The following is a 23848-nucleotide window of genomic DNA, read 5'->3' on the forward strand; positions in this document are numbered from 1 at the left end:
AAAGCCATAATGAAGATTAAATCAAACGTTAGAATGCTTTTAAAAAAAGATAAGAAACAGAATGGGAAAAAATTGTAATATAATACAAAGGGAAAGATGTAAGAGTACTTATAAATAGGTAAAGGACAACCAAGTAAGAATAAAAATGAACAAAGGACAAGAATGCGCAAGTCAGAAGAAATACAGGTGGACCATAAATATGAGTACCTGCTTAACCTTGCTAGTATTGAGATGCAAATTTAAGTAATCTACAATAATAAAAAAACTTGGTAGTTGTGTAGAGAAATAAATACTCTCATCAGTGCTAATTTGGAGGCACTGAAGTTTTAAAAATGCTCACTATAACCCCTTTGGAGGGCAGCACAGTACATGAAACTGGGAACAGTCTAAATTTCCATCAACAGAGGCATGACTAGAAATACTAGCACCAGTTTAAAAAAATGGACTTGTAATATTGGTATGGATTTGACTAAAAGACACTGATTGAAAATGGAAAATTTTCAGAATAATAGAGTATTATATATTTAAAATATATTTATAATACATTTATATAAGTATGCAAATACTTAGAAAAAGTCCTGAACAGACACATCCAACTGATAAGTGTTTCTTTGGGGGAGGGAACTAGAATTGGACATTCTGGTCAAGAGGGTAAATTTACCATTATCTGTAATGTTTGAAGTTTTAAATAAGAATGTTAAAATTTAAAAAACTTAAACTATGAAAAAATTCAACAAACTCACGGAGAACTAGAGCAGCTAGAGTGAGAGTTGGCAGCCTAAGTTGAAACCTTTTTTGGAATTTGGAGAATTTCCCATCAACTCACCAGCCTTTCCCATGCAGGCAGAGATCCCAGTAAACCTTTTCATTCAGGGAAACAGATCTACAATGAGAATAACGAGAGAACCTCCTGCTATCTACCTAAGATAATCAAACCATATCATTATTAAGCGTGAACAGACAGCTAAGGATCATCACAGATGAAGAAAAGTACCAACATAAGGACCAAGAGAGAGACTGAACCAGAGTAGGGAAAGTTATACAATGAGAAGAAAATAAAAATTTATGTTAGTCTGAGATTTGAATAGATATTGCACTTTTAAAGCAAATATGGGAAGCTACCAAAAACAGGAATAAGACAGAACTCCTAAGGATGAAAAAACATTATTGCTGTAATAGAAGGTTTGAAAGAAAATTGTGGAAACTCTTCAAGTTCATAAATTGAAAAGTTAAATGAGAAACAAAAGGGACCTGGAAGTTCAGAAGGTCTAACATCTAATTAATGAGTTCCAGAAAAAAAATTAATGGAGAAAATATAATAGGAATGTATCAAATAAATGATTAAGAATCTTTCTAAACTGAAGAAAATTATGAACACTCAGCTAGGAATAGCTCACTCAATGTTGGGCAGGCTGAAGTGGCAAAAAGCACAATTACAATAGAAACAAAAGACACCCAGAAATACGCTTGTGAAATTTCATAATACTAAAGACGAGGCCATCCTAAAAGCTTTCAAAATATGGAAATTTCTCCTGATAAAGAATAATGATCAAGATAGCATTAGCCTTCCCTCTGATGAGCAATATTAGATTGTAGAATACAGAACAGCACTTTCCAACTTGTGAGTTAAAACTGCTTTGAATCTAGAACTTTATACCCAAACAGTAATTAAGCATGAGGCCAAGTACTGATATTTTGTATTACCAGTTTACTTCAGTTTACTCCCACTGTCTTTTAATAGGGTATTGAATGATTAGCTTCAGCAAAATTTGGATGGAAAAGGTAAAAAACAGGAAGGGCTTTAAACAGTGGATCTAACCCAGTAAAGTGGTGCTGAGGATGAATAGGATGATCACCCTGCAAGAATCAGACCAAATTACTGGTAGCCTAGATATCCAGGGAGTCAGTGAAGAGGAACTTAAGAATGAAAGGGGTGGGTTACATTAAATAGAATTAATACAAAGTTTGAGGATTTTAGTAATATGGTGAAGACAAAAGTTCGTCAGAAGGAAAGAAAAACAATTACTGGCTCTGGAAAAAAAAAAAAGGAGAAGCCATACCAGATATTATGGTCCTAATATAAAGCAAGCCCCCATAAAATGTCACATGACTTTGGAAAATAAGTAGAATATGAAAAAAAAAGTCCATATGACTGATACAAGGAATAGATTCCTTTAAGTGGGTACTGGGATCATAACATTGGACTTGTAGAGCAGAAAATGTAATCGTCACACATTGCTTGGCTCTGACTCTTCAGAGAATAATATTTACGTGGTGATAACGATCTAATGCTATTTTATTTCCAACTTTAAAATAGACAAATCACTGAAGTCTCTATGTGTATATATATCTACATATCTAATATCTACCTAATAACGTAAAGGCAAAATGTAGCTGATATAGACTGGATGGTGGGAGGTTGACAAGGAAATAAGAGCTTGAAGCAAGGATAAGGGGAAATATGCTCACTGTATATAGAGGGGATTCAGGAGATGTCTAAAGGCGATAGAATAAGAAATGTAGGTTAGCTGTATTTCAAGTTAAAACACATCAGAGGAGCTAATATAACTCAGTGGGATGAATTAAATCCTTACCTTTCATAAGAAAGACTGTATAAAGTTGATAAATTTACAAATAAAATTACAACTGTAATCATGATTATGACAGAAACCCAATTCAAGTCAGCTCAGGAGAAAGGTATTTATTAGTTCCTATAACTCAAAGATGTAGAACATGTATGTTACAGTCTCAGGTAGGCTGTAGGCTGCATGTAAGTGTTCAGACTCATCAGAGATTAATAGCTCACAGCTCTGTGTTCAGTTGTTTCATCCTCTGGCAGGTTCTGTCTCTTGGCAGGAAGAAAATGGCATCTGATGATATTACACTTAAAAAATCCTTCGAGCTTTTAATCTCAAAAGCAAGGTGATCTCTTTCTGAGCCTCCATGTCAATCCCTGGGAGGAAAATATAATTTGTTCCAGTTTATGCTATGTGCCCACTCTGGACCAATCACCAGATCCAGGGTAGGGGGTACTCTGGCCAAGCTGGGTCAAGTTCACATACCAGGGGAATTGGATCACTGGATGGCCAATTAACAAAATTCCCATGGGATGGGGGTAGGGTGGAGGGCAGTTGAGAATCAGTTCCCATAAAGAAAACAACAGACCTGAACTGACATATGAGGGCAACACTGACTCACTAAGTGTGTAGATATACCTATCTTTTGCTGCAAAAATACTGTGTGTAATTATAGGGAGCTGCCTCAGCCCCTGTAGCAAGGGTAAGTTAAATTTCCAGGGGTCAACTGGACTCAATACACAGTTGCTAGTAATTAAGCTATCTTGCCAGACTCCTGAGGTGGCTGCACATTGGACAAGGTAACTCCAACAGCAAGAGACTAGGGCTTGGGTGACAAGTGGTTGAGCCTCACCTGCACCATTTATGCCAGGAGACATCAGGGGAGTTCCCTTTAAAGACCTCCAAAGAAGGCTTTCTGCACAGATGTCAGAGACAGCCAACAAAAAGTGAAGCTGTTTACATAAAGGACAGCAGATCTGCTCTACAAAGGGGACTGCCTTCCAGTTTAGAAAAACTCCATTTCCCCCCCACCCCCCACCGCCCCTTTTCATGGTCTCTATGGAAGAGTAGCAGACTGGTACATTCCCATAAGGAGGCAAATTCAAATGTATGTATGAGGAGCTTTTAAAAATACTAACTTTGAATTTAAAGTGGTGGGACCAAGATATCTCTATCCATTTCTCCTTTCTGAAACCAAGTGAAAGCAACAAGAATAAGAAACAGAAGGAAACTCCATCTTCGATGAAGTAAAGAAACGTCTATAATTCTGAGTCTCAAAATCCACAAGGAAATGCTGCTAAATGTGAGAATCCTGGGAGAGGAAACTGATGATGCATTGATGAGCACAAAATACCTCCAAAGTAGTGGCATATCTGGAAGGGCAAAAGAAAAGGCACCTCAACTGAAGCCACAGTATTACTCTGAAAAGTCTGGCTTTAGAAGTCTCCGGAAATTCTGTTTACAATTGCAAGAGTGGTAGGGGTGAGGAGCTGGAGTGTTCAAGGAGGAAATACATGGGTTTTGAAGAGGTGATTTATCATCTGACAGAGGAGAGGGAAGCTGCGAATGATGTGCAGAACTGCAAGGTAAATGCTAAATCCTTGCTACTCAACATGTGGGGCCTGGACTAGCAGCATCAGCCTCACCTCGTAATTTCTTAGGATTCCAGAACCTTGGGCCTTAACCCGGAGCTAGTAATTCAGAATCTGTATCTTACAAGATGCCCAGGTGATCTGAATACACGGTAATACACGAGAATCACTAGGCTAAAACAAATTTCCTACTAGTCTAGAATACAGGCCTTTAATAAACAGCCAGATCAGGAAGAGCTCTACTCATTCAAAAATGTAGTCTAGTCTTTCAGAGACCCTATGGAATGATAGTAGACTCAGATTTAGAAATTCCTCTTACTAAAATTGAACAGAGTGAGGAAAAAAAACCCCAATATACCACCTTACATCACACACTATGAAAAGTAAAATACAGAATTAACAGAGCCACATTAAAAGAACATGCCAATATCTTTGGCACAGTCTGCCCTCTGGTAAAGTGGCATAATGGAGAAAAAGTAGGCAGAAGAAATTCTGAAAAACTTTACTAATATATCTCAAGATGGGCAAGATGTAGGCAGCACTGGACAAAGGTACATAACATTTCTCTAGGTAACCTTCATTCTAGATAAATACTAGTTTGAACAGGAAAGGCAAGTTGGCAGTATCTATCAAAATATGCCTATCCTTTGATCCAGCAATTTAATTCTCCAAAAATATTGGTAAAAAATTTCAAAAGCATATGTGAAAGACTGTTAATTGCAACCCTGTTTTTAAAAATAAATCCTAGCTCCACAGTGAGGCCTACCCTAACTAAATGCTTATTTGAGATCTGCTGGTGAAGATGGATTTATAGAGAACTGTTTATCCTCCCATCTGAAACAATAAAACACTGGACAAAACATGAAACCTTGGCATTCAAGACACTGGATAACAGGCAATGAAACAGAGACTGCTGAAAAATGGGAAACAAATGAGATGAGTACTATGATTTCTCCAGATAACTGCATGGAAAGTTTCCAGGCTGTTGCCTCCCAAAGTTGAGGAAATGAAGCTAAAAGTCACGGAGACTGAGGTGACTGGAGTTCACAGGATGAAGTGCCTGAAAGCTCTTAGAGGAAAAAACCCTAGACATCTGCAGAATTTTTAGGTGAATTTTACCTGAATACTCATCAGAACATGCATGTGAAGAAATTACCTGAAGCAGGGGAAAAAAACTGATAGAACTACAAAAAGAAATAGACAAATCCAAATCTTTAAAGTAAAGACTGTTACAAGAAACAAAGAAGGACACTACATAATGATCAACGGATCAATCCAAGAAGATATAACAATTGTAAATACATATGTACCCAACATAGGAGCACCTCAATATATAAGGCAAATATTAACAGATATAAAAGGAGAAATCCACAGTAATACAATAATAGTAGGGGACTTTTAACACTCCACTTACATTAATGGATATAAAAAACACACACTTAAGTAACACAGTAGAGCAAATGGTCTTACCTGAAACCTATAGAGCAGCAGTCCCCAACCTTTTTGGCACCAGGGATTGGTTTCGTGGAAGACAATTTTTCCACAGACTGGGGTTGGCAGGGCGGATGGTTTCGGGATGATTCAAGCACATTTCATTTGTTGTGCACTTCTATTATTCTTTTTTTTTTTTTTCAACTAATACATATTTACACTTAGTGACACTTTTGTAACTATCACAGCAATACATCTATAATAAACTTTGCCCGCTATACTTTATCTGTGCCTGTCAAACGCCAAGAGCACAAAGTAACAGTAGATACTACCAACGAAACTTGTACGTCTGTTAAGGTCCCAATAAAAATTCCACTGAAAACAAAAACAGCAGTACACACAGTTATTTTATTGTTTTAGTGAGAGAGAGAGAATAGACGTACGTCAATACATATCAACAGGGACAAAAATGACGTCCAAGCGACAAAATTAAATCTCGCGGGCCAAAGAAAGGGAACACGAAATTTGCGGTGATGCTAAGGTTGGGGAAATCAAACAATTTCAACTTACTAAGATAAAAACACCATAAAGAATGGGTTTTAAGGGTTTCCCGGTAGCACGGTTACAAACAGTTCATGTTTATGTCGGTGAAACTTAAGCAAAAGAAAGACCTTGAATGAAACCGTCTATTCAGCACTACCGCGTTGCAAACGCCTTCAGGGGCAGACTGTCTTGTTTCTTATCCCTAGATTCTAGAACACAGAAACCATTTGCTAAACGAGGTGCACACGTGTAAGTTTGATGGCTTTTCATCTTCTTGAAATATCAAACTTCCCAGTGGTGATAAACCACGCAACAGTCCTTTTTATTTACTCAACCACTACTTAATGAGGGCCTATGAGGTGCCAGGCACCGGTGATACACGACTCCTCGAGAAGCCTCGGCTCCCGGCACGTACGTAGGCCGCTAAGCTCCTCTGGGCGCTCCCACACTCTGCAAAGAACCCCCACACAGGGTCGTAAAGCACCAGGGCCTGGGCCAGGATTTCTCCCCAGGAGGCCGCTACGCTTTATCTCTCCACCTGCCCTCACCTTTTATCTCCTCTCTCGTCTCTCCTCCCTCTCCCTCCTGAAGTAAATGAGGAGGCGGAAAGGAGGCACGGACAGTTTCGCGAGTTATTAACTGGAAAACGGAAGTCTGCGGAGGCTGTAAAGGCCGACCCAGCCCCTCGCCCCCTCAACCTCAGGAAGCCGGGCACTGCTGCTTGGGGCGCCGCAGGCCTGGAAGGCTCCCCACGAAGGACTCCAAGAGCCAACCCAGCCTCACCCGCTCTCCACGGACTACCACCTTTCTCTCCACAGCTTACCCTAAGTTCATGGCGCAACCAGCCGCTCTATTATTCTTTTTTTTTTTTTTTTTGGTACGCGGGCCTCCCACCGCTGTGGCTTCTCCTGTTGCAGAGCACAGGCTCCGGACGCGCAGGCGCAGCGGCCACGGCTCACGGGCCCAGCCGCTCCGTGGCGAGCGGGATCCTCCCGGATCGGGGCACGAACCCGTGTTCCCTGCATCGGCAGGCGGACCCTCAACCACTGCGCCACCACGGAAGCCCTATTATTCTTATATTGTAATAATATAATGAAATAATTATACAACTCACCATAATGCTGACAGGAGGTGGAGCTCAGGTGGTAATGCGAGCGATGGGGAGTGGCTGTAAATACAGATGAAGCTTCGCTCGCTTGCCTGCCGCTCACCTCCTGCCATGTGGCCTGGTTCCTAACAGGCCACGGACTGGTTGGGGACCCCTGCTATACAGCATACTATCCAAAAGCAGCAGAAGACACATTCTTTTCAAGTGCACATGGAACATTCTCCGGGACAGATCACGTGCTAGGTGGCAAAACAAGCCTCAGTAAATTTAAGAAAATTGAAACCATATCATCTTTTCTGACCACAATGCTATAAGGCTAAAAGTCAACTACGAGAAAAACTGCAAAAAACAGACACGTGTAGGCTGAATAAAATGCTACTAAACAACAAATGGGATCACTGAAGAAATCAAAAAATACCTAGAGATGAAAACATGACAATCCAAAACCTATGGGACACCACAAAAGCAGTTCTAAGAGGGAAATCTACAGTGATACAATCTTGACTCAGAAAACAAGGAAGAGCTCAAAAAACAACCTAACCTTACACATAAAGGAACTAGAGAAAGAAGAACAAACAAAACCTAAAGTTAGTAGAAGGAAAAAAATCATAAAGATTCAGAGCAGAAACAAATGAAATAGAGACTAAAAAAATAGAAAAGATCAATGGAACTAAAAGCTGGTTCTTTGAAGAGATAAAATTGATAAACCTTTAGCCAGGTTCATCAAAAAAAAAAGGGAGAGGGCCCATTTCAATAAAATCAGAGGGCTTCCCTGGTGGCGCAAGTGGTTGAGAGTCCACCTTCGGATGCAGGGGACACGGGTTCGTGCCCCGGTCCGGGAAGATTCCACATGCCGCGGAGTGGCTGGGCCCGTGAGCCATGGCTGCTGAGCCTGCGTGTCCAGAGCCTGTGCTCCACAATGGGAGAGGCCACAACAGTGAGAGGCCTGCATACCACAAAACAAATAAATTTGAAAAAATAAAATCAGAAATGAAAAAGAAGTTACAACCGAAAACACAGAAATAAAAAGGATCATAAGAGACTACTACGAGCAATTATAGGCCAATAAAATGGACAACCTAGAAGAAATGAACAAATTCTTACAAAGGTACAATCACCCAAGACTGAGACAGGAAGAAACAGAAAATATGAACAGACCAATTGCCAGTACTGAAATTGAATCAGTAATTTAAAAACTCCCAACAAACAAAAGTCCAGGACAAGATGGCTTCACAGGTGAATTCTACCAAACATTTAGAGAAGTTAACAACTATCCTTCTGAAATGATTCCAGAAAACAGTAGAGGAAGGAACACTTCCAAACTCATTCTGTGCAACCACCATCACCCTGACAGCAAAATCTGACAGAGATTTCCTGGTGGTCCAGTAGTTAGGACTCCGTGCTGCCACTGCAGGGGGCCCAGGATCAATCCGTGGTCAGGGAGCTAAGACCCCACAAGCTGTGTGGCGTGGCCAAAAACAAAAAAACAAAAAACTCAGACAAAGATATCACAAAAAAAAGAATTACAGGTCAATATCACTGGTGAACATAGATGCAAAAATCCTCAACAAAATACTAGCAAACCAAATAATAGGTTAAAAGGATCACACAACCAATATCAAGTGGGATTTATCCCAGGGAGGCAAGGATTTTTCAATATCTACAAATCAGTCAATGTGATGATACACAACATTAAAAAACTGGAAAATGGGGACTCCCCTGGTGGCTCAGGGGTTAAGAATCCGCCTGCCAATGCAGGGGACACGGGTTCGAGCCCTGGTCCGGGAAGATCCCACATGCCGTGGAGCAACTAAGCCCGTGTGCCACAACTACTGAGCCCACGTGCCCCAACTACCGAAGCCCACGCGCTTAGAGCCCGTGCTCCGCAACAAGACAAACCACCACACAGTAAGAAATCCGCGCACTTCAACGAAGAGTAGCCCCCGCTAGCCGCAACTAGAGGAAGCCCTCACCCAGCAACAAAAACCCACCGCAGCCAAAAAAAAAAAAAAAAAAAAAAAAAAAAACTGGAAAATGAAAACCATATGATCATTACCATAGATGCCGAAGAAGCTTTTGACAATATTCAACATCCATTTATAAAAACTCTCCAGAAAGTGGGCATAGAGGGAACATACCTCAACACAATGAAGACCATATATGATAAAGCTAACATCATAATCAATGGTGAAAAGCTGAATGCATTCTCTCTAGGAACAAGACAAGGATGCTCACTCTCACCACTTTTATTCAACATACTTTTGGAAGTCCTAGCCACAGCAAGCCAAGAAGAAAAACAAGAAAAGAAATCCAAATTGGAAAAGAAGAAGTACAACTGTCACTGTTTGCTGATGACATGATACTATACATAGAAAATCATAAAGACACTACCAGAATACTAGAGTTCATCAATAAATTCAGTCAATTTGCAGGATATAAAATTAATATATAGAAATCTGTTGAATTTCCATACACTAACTACAAAATATCAGAAAGAAAAATTAAGGAAACAATTCCATTTGCCACTGCATTAAAAAGAATAAAATTCTGAGGAATAAACCTATCCAAGAGAGCAAAAGACCTGTATAAGACTGATGAAAGAAGCTGAAGACAATACAAACAGATGGAAAGATACACGGTGTTCTTGGATTGGAAGAATCAATATTGTTAAAATGACCATACTACTGAAGGCAATCTACAGATCAATTGCAATTCCTACCAAATTACCAATGGCATTTTTCACAGAACTAGAACAAAAAAACTTTTAATTTGTATGGAAACACAAAAGACTCCTAGTAGCAAAAGCAATCTTAAGAAAGAATGGAGCTGGAGGACTCATGCTCCCTGACTTCAGACTATAATACAAAGCGACAGTAATCAAAACAGTACCGTACTGGCACAAAATCAGACAGATCAATGGAACAGGACAGAAAACCCAGAAATAAACCCACACTCTTATGGTCAATTAACCTATGACAAAGGAGGCAAGAATATAAAATGGAGGGCTTCCCTGGTGGTGCAGTGGTTAAGAATCCGCCTGCCAATGCAGGGGACATGGGTTCAAGCCCTGGTCTGGGAAGATCCCACACACCGCGGAGCAACTAAGCCCATGCGCCACAACTACTGAGCCTACGCTCTAGAGCCCACGGGCCACAACTACTGAGCCCACGTGCCTAGAGCCCTGCTCCGCAACAAGACAAGCCACCACAGTGAGAAGCCTGCATACTACAACAAAGAGTAGGCCCCGCTCATCACGACTAGAGAAAGCCCATGCGCAGCAACAAAGACCCAAAAAATAAATTAAAAAAAAAAAAAAAATATATATATATATATAATGGAGAAAAGACAGTACCTTCAATAATAAGTGCTGGGAAAACTGGACAGCTACATGTAAAAGAATGAAATTAGAACATTCTATAACACCATATACAAAAATCAACTCAAAATGGATTAAATACCTAAACGTAAGACTGGATACTATAAAGCTCCTAGAGGAAAACATAAGCAGAACACTCTTTGACATAAATTGTAGCAATATTTTTTTGGATCCTTCTCCTAAAGTAACGGAAATAAAAGCAAAAATAAACAAACTGGACCTAATTAAGCTTAAAAGTTTCTGAACACAAAAGAAACCATGAACAGAACAAAAGACAACCTAGGGAATGGGAGAAAATATTTGCAAATGAGGCAACCACAAGGGATTAATTTCCAAAATATACAAACAGCTCAGAATCAAAAAACAAATAACCCAATTTAAAAAAATTTAAAAAATGGACAGAAGACCTAAACAGACATTTCTCCAAAAAAGATATACAGATAGCCAACAGGCACATGAAAAGATGCTTCACATTGCTAATCAGTAGAGAAATGCAAATCAAAACTACAATGAGGTATCACCTCACACCAGTCAGAATGGCCATCATCAAAAAGTCCACAAATAATAAATGCTGGAGAGGGTGTGGGAAAAAGGGAACCCTCCTACACTGTTGGTGGGAATGTAAATTGGTACAGCCAGTATGGAGAACAGTAAGGAGGTTCCTTAAAACACTAAACATAGTTACCATATGATCCTGCAATCCAACTCCTGGGCATATATCCAGAGAAAATTATAATTTGAAATGACACATGCACGACAATGTTCACTGCAGCACTATTTACAACAGCTAAGACATGGAAACAACCTAAATGTCCATCAAAAGATGAATGGATAAAAAAGATGTGGTATATATGTACAATGGAATACTACTCAGCCATAAAAAAATAAAATAATGCCATTTGCAGCAACATGGAGGACCCAGAGATTATATTAAGTGAAGTACGTCAGACAGAGAAAGACATATCAAATGATATTGCTTATATGTGGAATCTAAAAAAAATGATACTGATACAAATGAACTTATTTACAAAACAGCAATAGACTCACAGATACAGAAAACAAACTATGGTTACAAAAGGGGAAAGGTAGGGGAGGGAATAAATTAGGAGCTTGGGATTAAGAGATACACACTATTATATATAAAATAAACAACAATGACCTGTATAGCACAGGAAACTATATTCAATATCTTGTAATAACCTATAATGAAAAAGAATCTGAAAAACATATATATATATACACATATATATATATAAAAGTAAATCACTCCACTGTACATCTGAAACTAACACAACACTGTAAATCAACTATACTTCAATTTAAAAAAATAGACAAATCCACAATTATAATAGATTTTGACATGCATCTCCCGAAGAACAAGTTGACTGAAAATCAGTAAGGGCACTGAAGACTTGAACAACACCATCAGCCAACTTGATCTAGTTGACATTTAAAAAACACTCCACCCAAGAACAGTAGAATATGCATTCTTTTTAAATGCACCCAGAACATTTACCAAGATAGACAATATTCCGGGCCTTAAAACACATCTCAATAAATTTAAAAGGATTCAATTCATACAAAATGTTTTCTAACTAGAATGGATTAAGTTAGAAATCAATAATAGAAAGATAATTGGAAAATCCCCCAAATATTTGGATCTAAATAGCACAATTTTTAGTAACCCATGGGTTAAAAGAGAAATCAAAAGGCAAAACAAAGTATTTTTAATTGAATGAAACTTGTAACACAGCATATCAAAATATGTGGAATGCAGCTAACACATTACTTAGAAGGAAACATAATATTACTAAGTTGGAAAATAAAACTCTCAAATCAATGACTTCAATTTCCACCTTAACAAATTAGAAATTGAAGAGCAATGAAACCCAGTTACCATAAAAATGGAAGTAAAGAAATCAGTAGGAAACAGAAAAGACAAAAGCAGGTCAATAAAACCAATAAATCTTCACTCAGACAATATGAAAAAAAAAAAGAGAGATAACACACAAGTTACCAATATCTGGAATGGCAGGGATGACATCACCACAGTTATTAAACAGATAAGGGAATATTGGGAACTTTATGTAAATAAATTTAACCACTTAGATAAAATGTAAAATTTTTCTTGGAAGAACCAAACTGCCAACCTTACTCAAGAAGAAATAATTCTTCAACTTATTCCTGGTTTATCCTTTGTCAAGTGCTTTTTATAAAGGAATGTTTGATTTCTTGATATATCTGCCACAATTAGTAACACCCAGTTTCCCACAGCAAATTTTATAACCTTCATGAAATAAACACAAAGTGAAACTCACCTTTTGGGATCTTAAATAATGAAGCAGGCAAGGTAGATGAGCTTTTGTCTGTCAACAAAAAGATCATTAACTTTAAATTCATAGTCAAGAAGTGTCAAAAGCAGAATTAATGACCATGGAACATAAACTGAAAAACTTGTATCTTGCAAACGAATTTGAGGAAATATAGGATTGGTCAATTAAAAAAATAGGATTGAGTGTACAGTCTACCTTGGCTTTTTCCAAATAGCTGCTTGTTCTCTTCTAAATGACTCAAAGTTAATTCCATTCTTCGGCAATGTGGCAGGAGTACTGGGAATCAAACATACTGGGGCAGTAAGAAATGACTGAGGCAAACTTGGCACGAGGTCATCGAGCAGATGCCCACAGGATGTAGGTTCCGTGTCATGTGGTGCCAGCAGTGGAGGAAAAGGTGGGCTTGCTCCTCGAGGTGGCGGGGCCCGAGGGGGGTGGCCCGAGATGCAGCCAGAGCAGTGGAGGGGTCTGCACTTTAAGAAGTTAAATTACATGTCAAGTTCTTGACTTTAAAATCAGGTGGGAAATTGGGGGCTTTCTCATTTCTAACCTGTTACATCTGCCTGAATTGCCTGCATTTCTGCATATATGAGAAAGAAACTGCTGAAGAAAACCCCACACGTTTGAAGATTAAATTATTTGATGCTTACTAGCCAATTTCTGAATTCTTATGTATTTCCAGGAGTGTGTGACATATCAGAAAACGGCACAGAAAGTATCACATAATGGGTCTTTCCCATCATGATTTAAATCCCAGCATTTTCAGTTACTTATGTAATTCCTCTGTACTCATTACAGTTGACCCCAAATCACTTGGGTCTGAACTGCATAGGTCCACTTATTCAATAGTAAATTTAATTCTGTATCTATTAAAAAAGTGGAATTTGTAATTTAAACCTTCCAAATATTTTCAGATACCATGCTGTTATTGCTAGTTTAGTTCTGTATGGACAGGGAATATACTTTATGTAACTAAATTTTAAAAATTTATTAAGATTTGTTTTACGGTCTCTCTTGGTGAAATGTTCCATGTGGAAAGAACATTTGGAAGACTTGGAAAGAAAGTGTATTCTACTCTTGTGGAGTGGAATGTCTTATAAAGGTCAACTCATTAATTTGGTTGATCATGTTGTTCAGTTTTATATTCTTACAGATTTTCTACTTGTTCTATCAATGACTGAGAGAGAAGTGGTGAAGTTTCTAATGATAATTGTAGACTATTTACACTTTCTTTTTTCCTTTGTGAAATTTGCACCTCTGTAGTTTGATGCATATACGTTTAGGATTGTTATGTTTACCTAGAAAATTTATTGTTATGTAGTGTTTGTCTTTTTCCCTGATTATATTCCTTACTCTGAAGTCTACTTCATCTGATATTAAAAATGAATTCAGCTTCCTTTTTACCAATGCTTGCATGATCTCTCTTTCCCCACTACTTAACTTTTACCTATGCCTTTAAAGTGACTTTCTGCTAGACAGCATATAGCTGTGTCCTGCTTTTTCATTCAATCTTATAATCTGTCTTTTAACTGGTGTGTTTTGACCATTTATATTTGATGCAATTTTTTATATATTTGGATTAAAACCCACCCATCCTCTTAACTATTTTCTAATTGTTCTGCCTATTCTTTGGTTTTTGTTCTCTTTCTGCCTTCTATTGGGTTAACTGAGGATTTCTAATTATTCCATTTTATTCTGTTAACTGCTTACATCTCTTTAAAATGTTTTAGAGGTTATTGTAAGGTTACAATATGTCTTTAACTAACCAGAATATATCTTCAAGTAATGTAACATTAACAAGTAAAGATATTACACAATATATTTCTTAATTTCTCCCTCACATCCTTTGTGCTTCTGTCATCTATTTACACTGATATATGCTATAGCATACTGTTTTAGACAGCTTTTAGGTAGATAAGTTAAAAAAAAAACTATCTTACCTTCATTTATTCCATTTCCAGATCTCTTTCTTTGTGCATCTCCTTCTGTTTAAAGAACTGTTAAATAAAGTTAGAGTAGGGTCTTCTGGCAATGTATTTTCTGTTTTTTCCTCCTCTGAGAAAGTCATTTCTCTATCAATTCTGAAAGACATTTTCATGAAAAATTTCATAAAGACAGTTTTTTCCCCCTTTTGTTCCTACGTAACGTCTTTTTTAAAAAAGTCTTTCCTTGTATTCTTTGAAGCTTTATAGATTTTTGTTCTGGTGTCATTATCTATTGTTTATTCAAATATTTCTTCCCACCCAATTTCTCTATTCCTTCCAGGAATCCAATTCTGCATGTGTTGGACCAACAGATCTTTTCCCACAGCTCTTGCATGATTTGTTTTGTGACCCCTGCCCTCCTCTGTGTTTCAGTTTTGCTATTCTTATTGACTTACCTTCAAGTTGACTTCTTTCCTTGGCTATGTCAAGTATACCTTTGAGCCTGTTGAAGGTATTGTTCCCACCTCTTTACTGTGCTCATTTCAGTATTTCCATTTGATTCTCATAGTTCCATCTCTGATCAAATGACCCATCTAATTTGCCTGTTGTACACTTTTTTCATTAGAGCCTTTAACATATTATTTAAAATTCTGTGTGAGGTAGTCTGGGTCTAGTTCTTGACTGCTTTGTCTTTTGGTGGGTGGTGACTTTTCTTGCATTTTTGTATGTCTTGTAAATTTTTATTTTTTGGCCCAAACCCAGGTATCTCATGTAGGACAGTAGAAACAGAGGTAAACAGATTTAAGCCCTAGAAATGGTCATGTCATTCCTTCTGTTATTCCCTTCATGTAGGTTTTCATTAATATAAAAATTGGACTAGGTTTAAGGTTGCTCCTTGCTGTGGTTACCCTAAGTTCATCACAGCCTTCAAAATTCACTAGTGATTCCTTAGATTTAGGGCATGTTTTCCATGGGTTAATCTCAATGTCTGTGTGACCTTCAAATTTCAGTGTTCTCTTTGGATTATGCCTTAGAGACAGGACAGCTAAACTAAGATGTTTTCATTCATTCATTCAATATTATTGAGTACTTACTACTTCCTATGTGCCAGTCACTGTACTAAATGCTGGAACTTGTAACTCCCCTAATACTCCACAACCCTCTGCCTTTAGTTTGTACCTCTGTACTTTCTCTTGCCTTCAATAGCCTCCCAACTTTTCTGTGCCTAGTAAATTTCTATTCTCCCTTTAATACTATCGCTGTCTCCAAGTGATCCATCACCATGGAGTTCATCATCCTCTATATTACCTGTGTACCTTATATGCTTCCGTATTTAAATATTCTGTATTCCCTAAACTGTAAATGCCTGCAGACAAGAACAGTGTCTTATTAGTACATATTAGGTTTGTGACCATTATTTTGGAACCAACTTCTATGGCAGACTGACAGAGGACTTAACAAAGTAGAGGGGTGTGTGTATAGGATAGGGAGAAAAAACATGCCCCTCCATGAGCCTTCTCTATGCTGTTTGCTCATCCATTTGCTTGAAGTGTTGATTTTTTATGCTGATCTTGCAGACTGATATGACAAGTTTAAATGGAAAATTGTTCTATTATCCTACATGCATGCTCCCTTCACAAATCCAGTTGTCGTCTTCTCAGCTGTGGTCAAAGTTAGAGGGACCTAATCCATGTGGTCAAACATTTCACAAAGTTGTCTTAGATATAGGTGCTTTCAAAAGTAGCTTTTGCAACAGAAAAACGCACACAGAAGAGTCCAACTGTATATAACCTAATTCCAAAAAAGAATTCTGATTTTATTTCTTACACATTTTGCACAAACTGGAAAGCAGCATTGAAAACTATTATATATATGGTGAACAGCTGACATGAAAGAGCCTGGCACATAAATGCAGGGTTTTTCCCATGTATTAGTCAGTTTAGGTTGCCATAACAAAATACCATAGACTGGGTGATGTAAACAAAATTTATTTCTCACAGTTTGGGAGGCTGAAAGTCTGAGATCAGGATGCCACAAGGTTGGATACTGATGAGGGCTAGTTTCTTGGCTTGCAGATAGCCACCTTCTTGCTGTGTCCTCACATGGCAGAGGTCTCTGGTGTCTCTTCTTTAAAAACACTAATCCTATTATGAGGGCCCCACCCTCATGACCTCATCTAACCCTTATTATCTCCCAAAGGCCTCAATTCCAAATACAATCACATTGGGGGTTAGGGTTTTAACAAACGAATTTTGGGAGGACACATTCAGTCCATGACATCCCATTCTCCACCAATCACTTGTACACCAGTGTTTTCACATGAAAATACCAATGTTTATTCATATAAATATAAATTCATTTTCAAACAAAACAATAACAAATGATTTCTTCTTGTTCTGAAGTTCCTCATTCTTCAATACATCCTGTTTTTTTTTTCATTAGCTTGTCCCAGGCTTGTTAGATTTTTCACACCATTAAGATCATATGTCTTCATATCCATAGAGACAGTATGGTAATGACTCTATTGCGTCACACAATTATGAGTGCTATCTTTACTCAATCTTCTTTATTCTCAACCAGAAGTTTCTGCCAGCTGAAAATGGCACCCTGGTTTGTGAGGAAATCCCTTCTGTGTGATACTTCTAGTTCTAAGGGACAAAGTCAAACTCTTTCTTCATGTTACCTTAAATCAGGCTCACAGCTCCATCCAGAAAAATGGATTTACAATTCACTTTGTTGTACATAACCAATGAAATAGCTTTAAAATTACATTGGAAATAAAGTACCAGTTATTTTTATCAAATGAAGAATGCTCTTCATTAAAAATGACTGATCCAATCATCTGAGCTTGCTATTTTGAAACAAAGACCTATAATAAAGTCACTGCCTCAGTTGATTTCAAATACTCAGGTCAAAATCACCAATGACTTTTGCTCTTTGGGTTTCAAAGTGGGACACACCATCAAACTGTCCCATTTTTACACAATTTATGTTATAGACAAATGCATTTTCCCATGCCTGTGTCTCTGCTACTTTGCTAGCCTCCCTCTTAGCTTTTACATATTTAAAACAATCTTAAGCCTTTTCCTCAGAATGTGTATTCTGATGTCGAATCAAGGATGAGCTCCGACTATATGCCTTCCCACATTTACTACACTCATAGGGCTTCTCTGAAGAATGACTTCTCTGGTGCCGAATAAGATCTGAGCCACTGCTAAATGCCTTCCCACATTCGTTACACTCATAGGGTTTCTCTCCAGTATGACTTCTTTCATGTAGAATAAGGGATGTACGCTGGCTAAAGGCCTTCCCACACGTTTTGCATGTATATGGTTTCTCTCCAGTGTGAATTCTCTCATGTTGGGCCAGGTGTGCACTCTGACTGAAGGCCTTCCCACACTGATCACATTCATAGGGTCTATCTTCAGTATGAATTCTCTTATGTCGAGTAAGAGATATTCGGTGACTGAAGGCTTTCCCACATTCCTCACACTGATAGGGTTTTTCTCCAGTATGGATTCTCTGATGTTCAATAAGAAATGATTGGCGGCCAAAAACTTTACTACATTTATTGCATTTGAAAGGTTTCTCTTCAGAATGAATGTTTTGATGTATTTTAAGGTTGGCAATTCCAGAAAACATCTTCCCGCATTCCTTACATTCAAACAGTTTCTTTTTCTTTGTATGAACTTTCTGATGTTGAATAAGGGATGAATGCCGGTTGCAGACCTTCTCACATTTATTACATCTGTATAGTTTCTCTCTATTATGAATTCTTACATGTAGAGTAAAGGTTGAAAGCCGCATGAAGATCTTCTCACATTTATCACATTTGTAGGGTTTCTTTGAAGTGTGAATTCTCTGATGAAGCATAATGGATGAAATCCTATTAAAGAATTTCCCACATTTTCTGCATTTATAAGGATTCTGTGCATGGTGACTTCGCTGCTGTAAACTCTGACTTAAGGCCTTCTCACTTTCATGGGTTTTCTCTCCAGTATGAATTCTTTTATGTACAACAAGGACGGATTTCTTACTGAAGCCTCTCCCACATTCATTGCATTTATGTATTTTCTTTCCATTGTGAATTTTCTTATGGAGTAAAAAAGATGACATTCGAATGAAGGCTTTCTCACATTTTCTGCACTGGTAGACATTTTGGACAAGGTGGATTTTCTGATGTATACTGAGAGATTGGCATTGACTCAAGGCCTTCCCACAGTCAAAGATTTCCTTTTCATCGTGACTTCTCCCATGTAAAATAAGGGTTGTTCTTTGAATGAAGCCTTCCCCACATTTATCACATTCATAGCTTTTCCTTCCATTGTGAATTTTCTGATGAAGAATAAGGGATGAGATCTGTCTGAAAGCTTTTCTACAATTACTGCATTCATAAGGCTTCTCTCTAGTATGAGAGTTCTCATGAAGTTTAAGAGATAAGCTTTGACTAAAGAATTTCCCACAGTCGTTACATTTTAGAGATTTCTTCTTTGAATGCACTTTCTTGGGTTTTATTAGGACTGAATTTTTCTTGCAGCCTCTCTTTCCTGTGGGAACTTTTTGTGGTGCAGAAACTGCTTTCTGATAGATGCTTTGCCCAGATTTGTTGCACTGATATGGAGATAACTTCTTGGTCTCACATTTAGACCCTAAGTCTGAAAGACATCAAGAAATTCAATTTGTTTTCCTGTGCTAGAAAAATAAAGCTATTTGCAATCATTATCATAATAACAATGATAATCAGAATAACTTTTTAGTGTCACATTATGGTTTTAACACAGTAAGGGCTTTATAGAAACATTTCATAACTGAAATTCAGGGAAGCGCAATTGGAAATGAATAAAGGTTTTATTTAGAGAATAAATGTATACCATATACCACATTAAACTCCATATATTGTTCAGCAGATGAATGTAGTTTTATTATAGGAAATGTCCAGAAAAGGCAGAAGGTAAAATACAGACAGAAGGTAAATTACTGGTTGCCTGTGGCTGAAGGTGGGAATGGGGATTATCTGTAAATGGTCATGAGGGATCTTACTGAGGTGACAAAACTGTTCCAAAACTGGTTTATGGCGATGGTGGCACAACTTGGTAAATTTAGCAAAAACTACTAAATTATACACTTAATATGGATGAATTTTACAGTATGTGGCTCAATAAAGTTGTAAATTTTTTAAATGTATTCTTAAAATCGAATCTTAAAAAAAACAAACTGGACTTCTGGTTTCTGGCTCCTCATGTAAAAGTTTGGAAGTCACCATTTTGCCCTACAACTCTTCTTAGATCCATTATAGAGGGGAGGGCACGGGGCGAACCACTTCCTCCAAGACTGGAGAGACAAACCGAAGCTTACTGAAGCAGAGACTCAGAAGCATAACCACCATGGGAACCTGTGCTGGGGCAGGAAAACCTAAACTATAATTAATGAGTTGTTGGAGGCTCAGTGCCAACAGCTCTGAGAGTTAAAAACTCCAGGGGGACCTAGTCAAAGCAGCCCACACAATATGGCAAGATTTACCTTTAGGAGTTTGATCAGATTCTCACCTTAAATATAGGAGAAAAATTATCTTGGGCTGCCTCCAAGGGGTGGGGAAAAGGAATCATTTTGAAATATGCCAGATCAGTCTGTTCCTCTTAACCAGGCCTGCCCTCAGGGGACACTAGGTAGGTAACCAGAGCCTACCAGGCTGAGGTATTATCAGAGCTTAATTGACCTGGGGAAGGAAAATATCCAACTCCACCTGGCTCTAGCCAGCTTGTCCCACCTAACGTGGGAGGGAAAAACAGAATCATTTGTGATGTTCGCAATCCAGAGAAGTTTCACTAAAAGACTGAAAACCTAATCATAGGACTAAAGACTTCTTCCCTCCCCCACCTCACCATCACATCACTAAAGACCTATTTAGAGCAGTTCCTTTTAAATGGTATATCATGGTTGGCTATCAAGAAAAAATTAGAAGACATACCAAAAGGCAAAAAACACAACTTGAAGAGACAAAGCAAGCATCAAAACCAGATTCAAATATGGCAGGGATGTTTGACTTATCAGGTCAGAAATTTTAAACAAGTATGTTGGGCTTCCCTGGTGGCGCAGTGGTTGAGAGTCCGCCTGCCGATGCAGGGGACACGGGTTCGTGCCCCGGTGTGGGAGGATCCCGCATGCCGCGGAGCGGCTGGGCCCGTGAGCCGTGGCCGCTGGGCCTGCGCGTCCGGAGCCTGTTGCTCCGCGGCGGGAGAGGCCGCAACGGTGAGAGGCCCGCGTACCGCAAAAAAAAAAAAAAAAAAAAAAAAAAAAAAAAAAAAACAAGTATGTTTAATATGCTAAGGGCTCTAGTGGATAAAGTATACAGCATATTAGAAGAGATGGGCAATGTAAGCAGAAAGATGGAAATCCTAAGGAAGAAACAAAATGAAATGTTAAGAGATCAAAACCACTGTAGCAGAAATGAAGAATGCCTTTGATGGGCTTTTTGGTAGATTTAACACAGCTGAGGAAAGATTCTGCGAGTTAAAGAATTTATCAATAAAATCCTCAAAACCTGAAAAGCAAAGAGAACAAAGACTGAAACAACAGAACAAAATATCCAAAGACTGGAACAATTACAAAAGAAATAACATATCTGTAATAGAAATACCAGAAGAGAAGAAAGAGAAAAAAAGATAATGACTGAAAACTTCCCCAAATTAATGTCAGACACTAAATTACATATCTAAGCTGCTCAAAGAACACGAAACAGGATAAATGTTAGGAAACCTATACCTAGGTGTGTAATTTTTTTTTTTAGGCATATCATTTTTTAAACTGCAGAGTATCAAAGAAAAAATCCTGAAAGAAGCCAGAGGGAAAAAAGATTCCACCTATAGAGGAACAAAGATTAGATTTACATTCAACTTCTTAGAAACCATGCAAGCAAGAAGAGAGTGGCATGAAATATTTAAATTACTGAGAAAAAACCCCACCAATCTAGTATTCTGTACCTTGTGAAAATTTCCTGCAAAAGTGAAAGAGAAAGACTTCCTCATATAAACAAGTATTGTGAGAACTTGTTGCCAGTACACGTGCCTTGCAAGAAATGTTAAAGAGGTCCTTTGGAGAGAAGGAAAATAATGTAAGTCAGAAACTCGGATCTACATAGAGAAAGGAAGAGCACTGAAGAAGGAATAAATGAAGGCAAAAAAAAAACCTCTTTTATTATTTTTGATTAGTCTAACAGATAACAGTTTATTCAAAATAATAATAGCAACAATGTATTTGATTACATATGCTTATATATTTACCTTATGTGTGTGTGTATGCTAATGTATACTTATATATATGAGTGAAGTAAATGACAGCAATGAAAGAGGGGATGGGAGGAAGGAGTTAGCATTACTTTATTATAAGGTACTCATGCTATCCACAAAGTGGTACAGTGTTATTTAAAAGTGGACATGGATTAACTGTAAATGTGTACTGTGAGCTCTAGGGCAACCACTAAAAAGAGTTTAAAAAGTAAAAAAAAAAAAAAGTATAAAAAAAGAAAGTATGCTACGGATAGAAAATGGAACCATATAAAATGTTCATTTAAAAGGCAGAAAAGAGTGGAAGACAAAAATAGGAACAAAAAATAAAGGTAACAAATAGAAAACAGTAACAAAATGGTAGATATAAATTCAACTACATCAATAATCACTTTAAATGTCAATGGTCTAAATGCATCAATTAAAAGAGATTTTTCAGGGTGCATAAAAAACATGACCCACCTGTATGCTGTCTATAAGAAACCCACTTTAGATATGAAGACACATATGGATTAAGAGTAAATGAATGGAGAAAAGTAGACCATGCTGACACTTATCAAAAGACAACAGAAGTAGCTATATTAATTCTAGATAGAGCAGGCTTAAAAACATGGAACGTTATCATGGATAAAGAGGGATATTACATAATGATAAAGGGGTCAATTCTTCAGGAAGACATAACAATTCTTAACATGTATGTACCTAACAACAGAGCATCAAACTACATGAGACAAAAACTGATAGAACCACAAGGAGAAATAGATGAATCCACTATCATAGTTGGAGGCTTCAACACCCTCCTCTCATAAATGGACACATCCAGCAGGCAGAAAATCAGTAAGGACATAATGGAACTCAACCACACCATCATTCAACTGGATATAATTGACACCTATAGAGTATTTCATCCAACAGCAGAATTAACATTATTCTCAAGCTCACGTGGACCATGCACCAAGACAGACTATATTCTGGGCCATAAAACGCACCTAAACAAATTTAAAAGAATAGAAATCATACTGTCTGCTTTCAAACCACAATGGAATTAAACTGGATATCACTAACAAAAAGATGACTCGAAAATCCCCAAATACGTGGAGATTATACAGCACACTTCTAAATAACACATGGGTCAAAGAAGAAATCTCAAGAGAAATTTTAAAATACTTTGAACTAAATGAAAATGGAAACACAACTTATCAAAATGTGTGGGATGCACTGAAAGTAGTGCTTAGAGGGAAATTTATAGCACTGGATGCATATAATAGAAAAGAACAAAAACCTAAAGTCAAAAATTTAAGTTTCCCCCTTAGGAAACTAGAAAAAGAGCAAATTAAATCCAAAGTAAGCAGAAAAAAAAAGAATTAGAGCAAATCATTGAAAATGAAAACAGGAAATCAATAGAGAAATACAATGAAATAAAAAGATGGTTCTTTGAAAATCAGTAAAATTGGTAAGTCTCTAGATAGACTAAGAGAGAGAAGACACAAATTAATATCAGAAATCAAAGAGGGGACATCACTACATATTTCATGGAAATTAAAAATATAATAAAAGAAAACTGAACAATTCTATGCCCACAAATCTGATAATCTAGATGAAATTGATCAATTCCTTAAAAGACATAATTTGCCAAAACTCACACAAGAAAAAGATGATGTGAATAGGCATATATCTATCT

The 23848-nt window shown here is 37.7% G+C and overlaps 1 protein-coding gene across 14 annotated transcripts in view; it reads right to left on the reverse strand.

The window, feature by feature from the left end:
• Nucleotides 1-16856: 16856 nt before the first annotated feature.
• The window catches only part of ZNF667 (zinc finger protein 667), a 28690-nt gene continuing 21698 nt past the window's right edge, over nucleotides 16857-23848 (reverse strand). For all 14 annotated transcript variants that reach the window (XM_032612558.1, XM_032612568.1, XM_032612563.1 and 11 more), the window contains one exon: nucleotides 16857-19539. In XM_032612558.1, coding sequence (XP_032468449.1) covers nucleotides 17960-19539 — 1580 coding nt within the window. In that variant the 3' untranslated portion in view covers nucleotides 16857-17959. The remainder of the gene's footprint in view (nucleotides 19540-23848) is intronic.

This window comes from Phocoena sinus, chromosome 19 (genome assembly GCF_008692025.1).
Source record: "Phocoena sinus isolate mPhoSin1 chromosome 19, mPhoSin1.pri, whole genome shotgun sequence".
Taxonomy (NCBI): Eukaryota; Metazoa; Chordata; class Mammalia; order Artiodactyla; family Phocoenidae; genus Phocoena; species Phocoena sinus.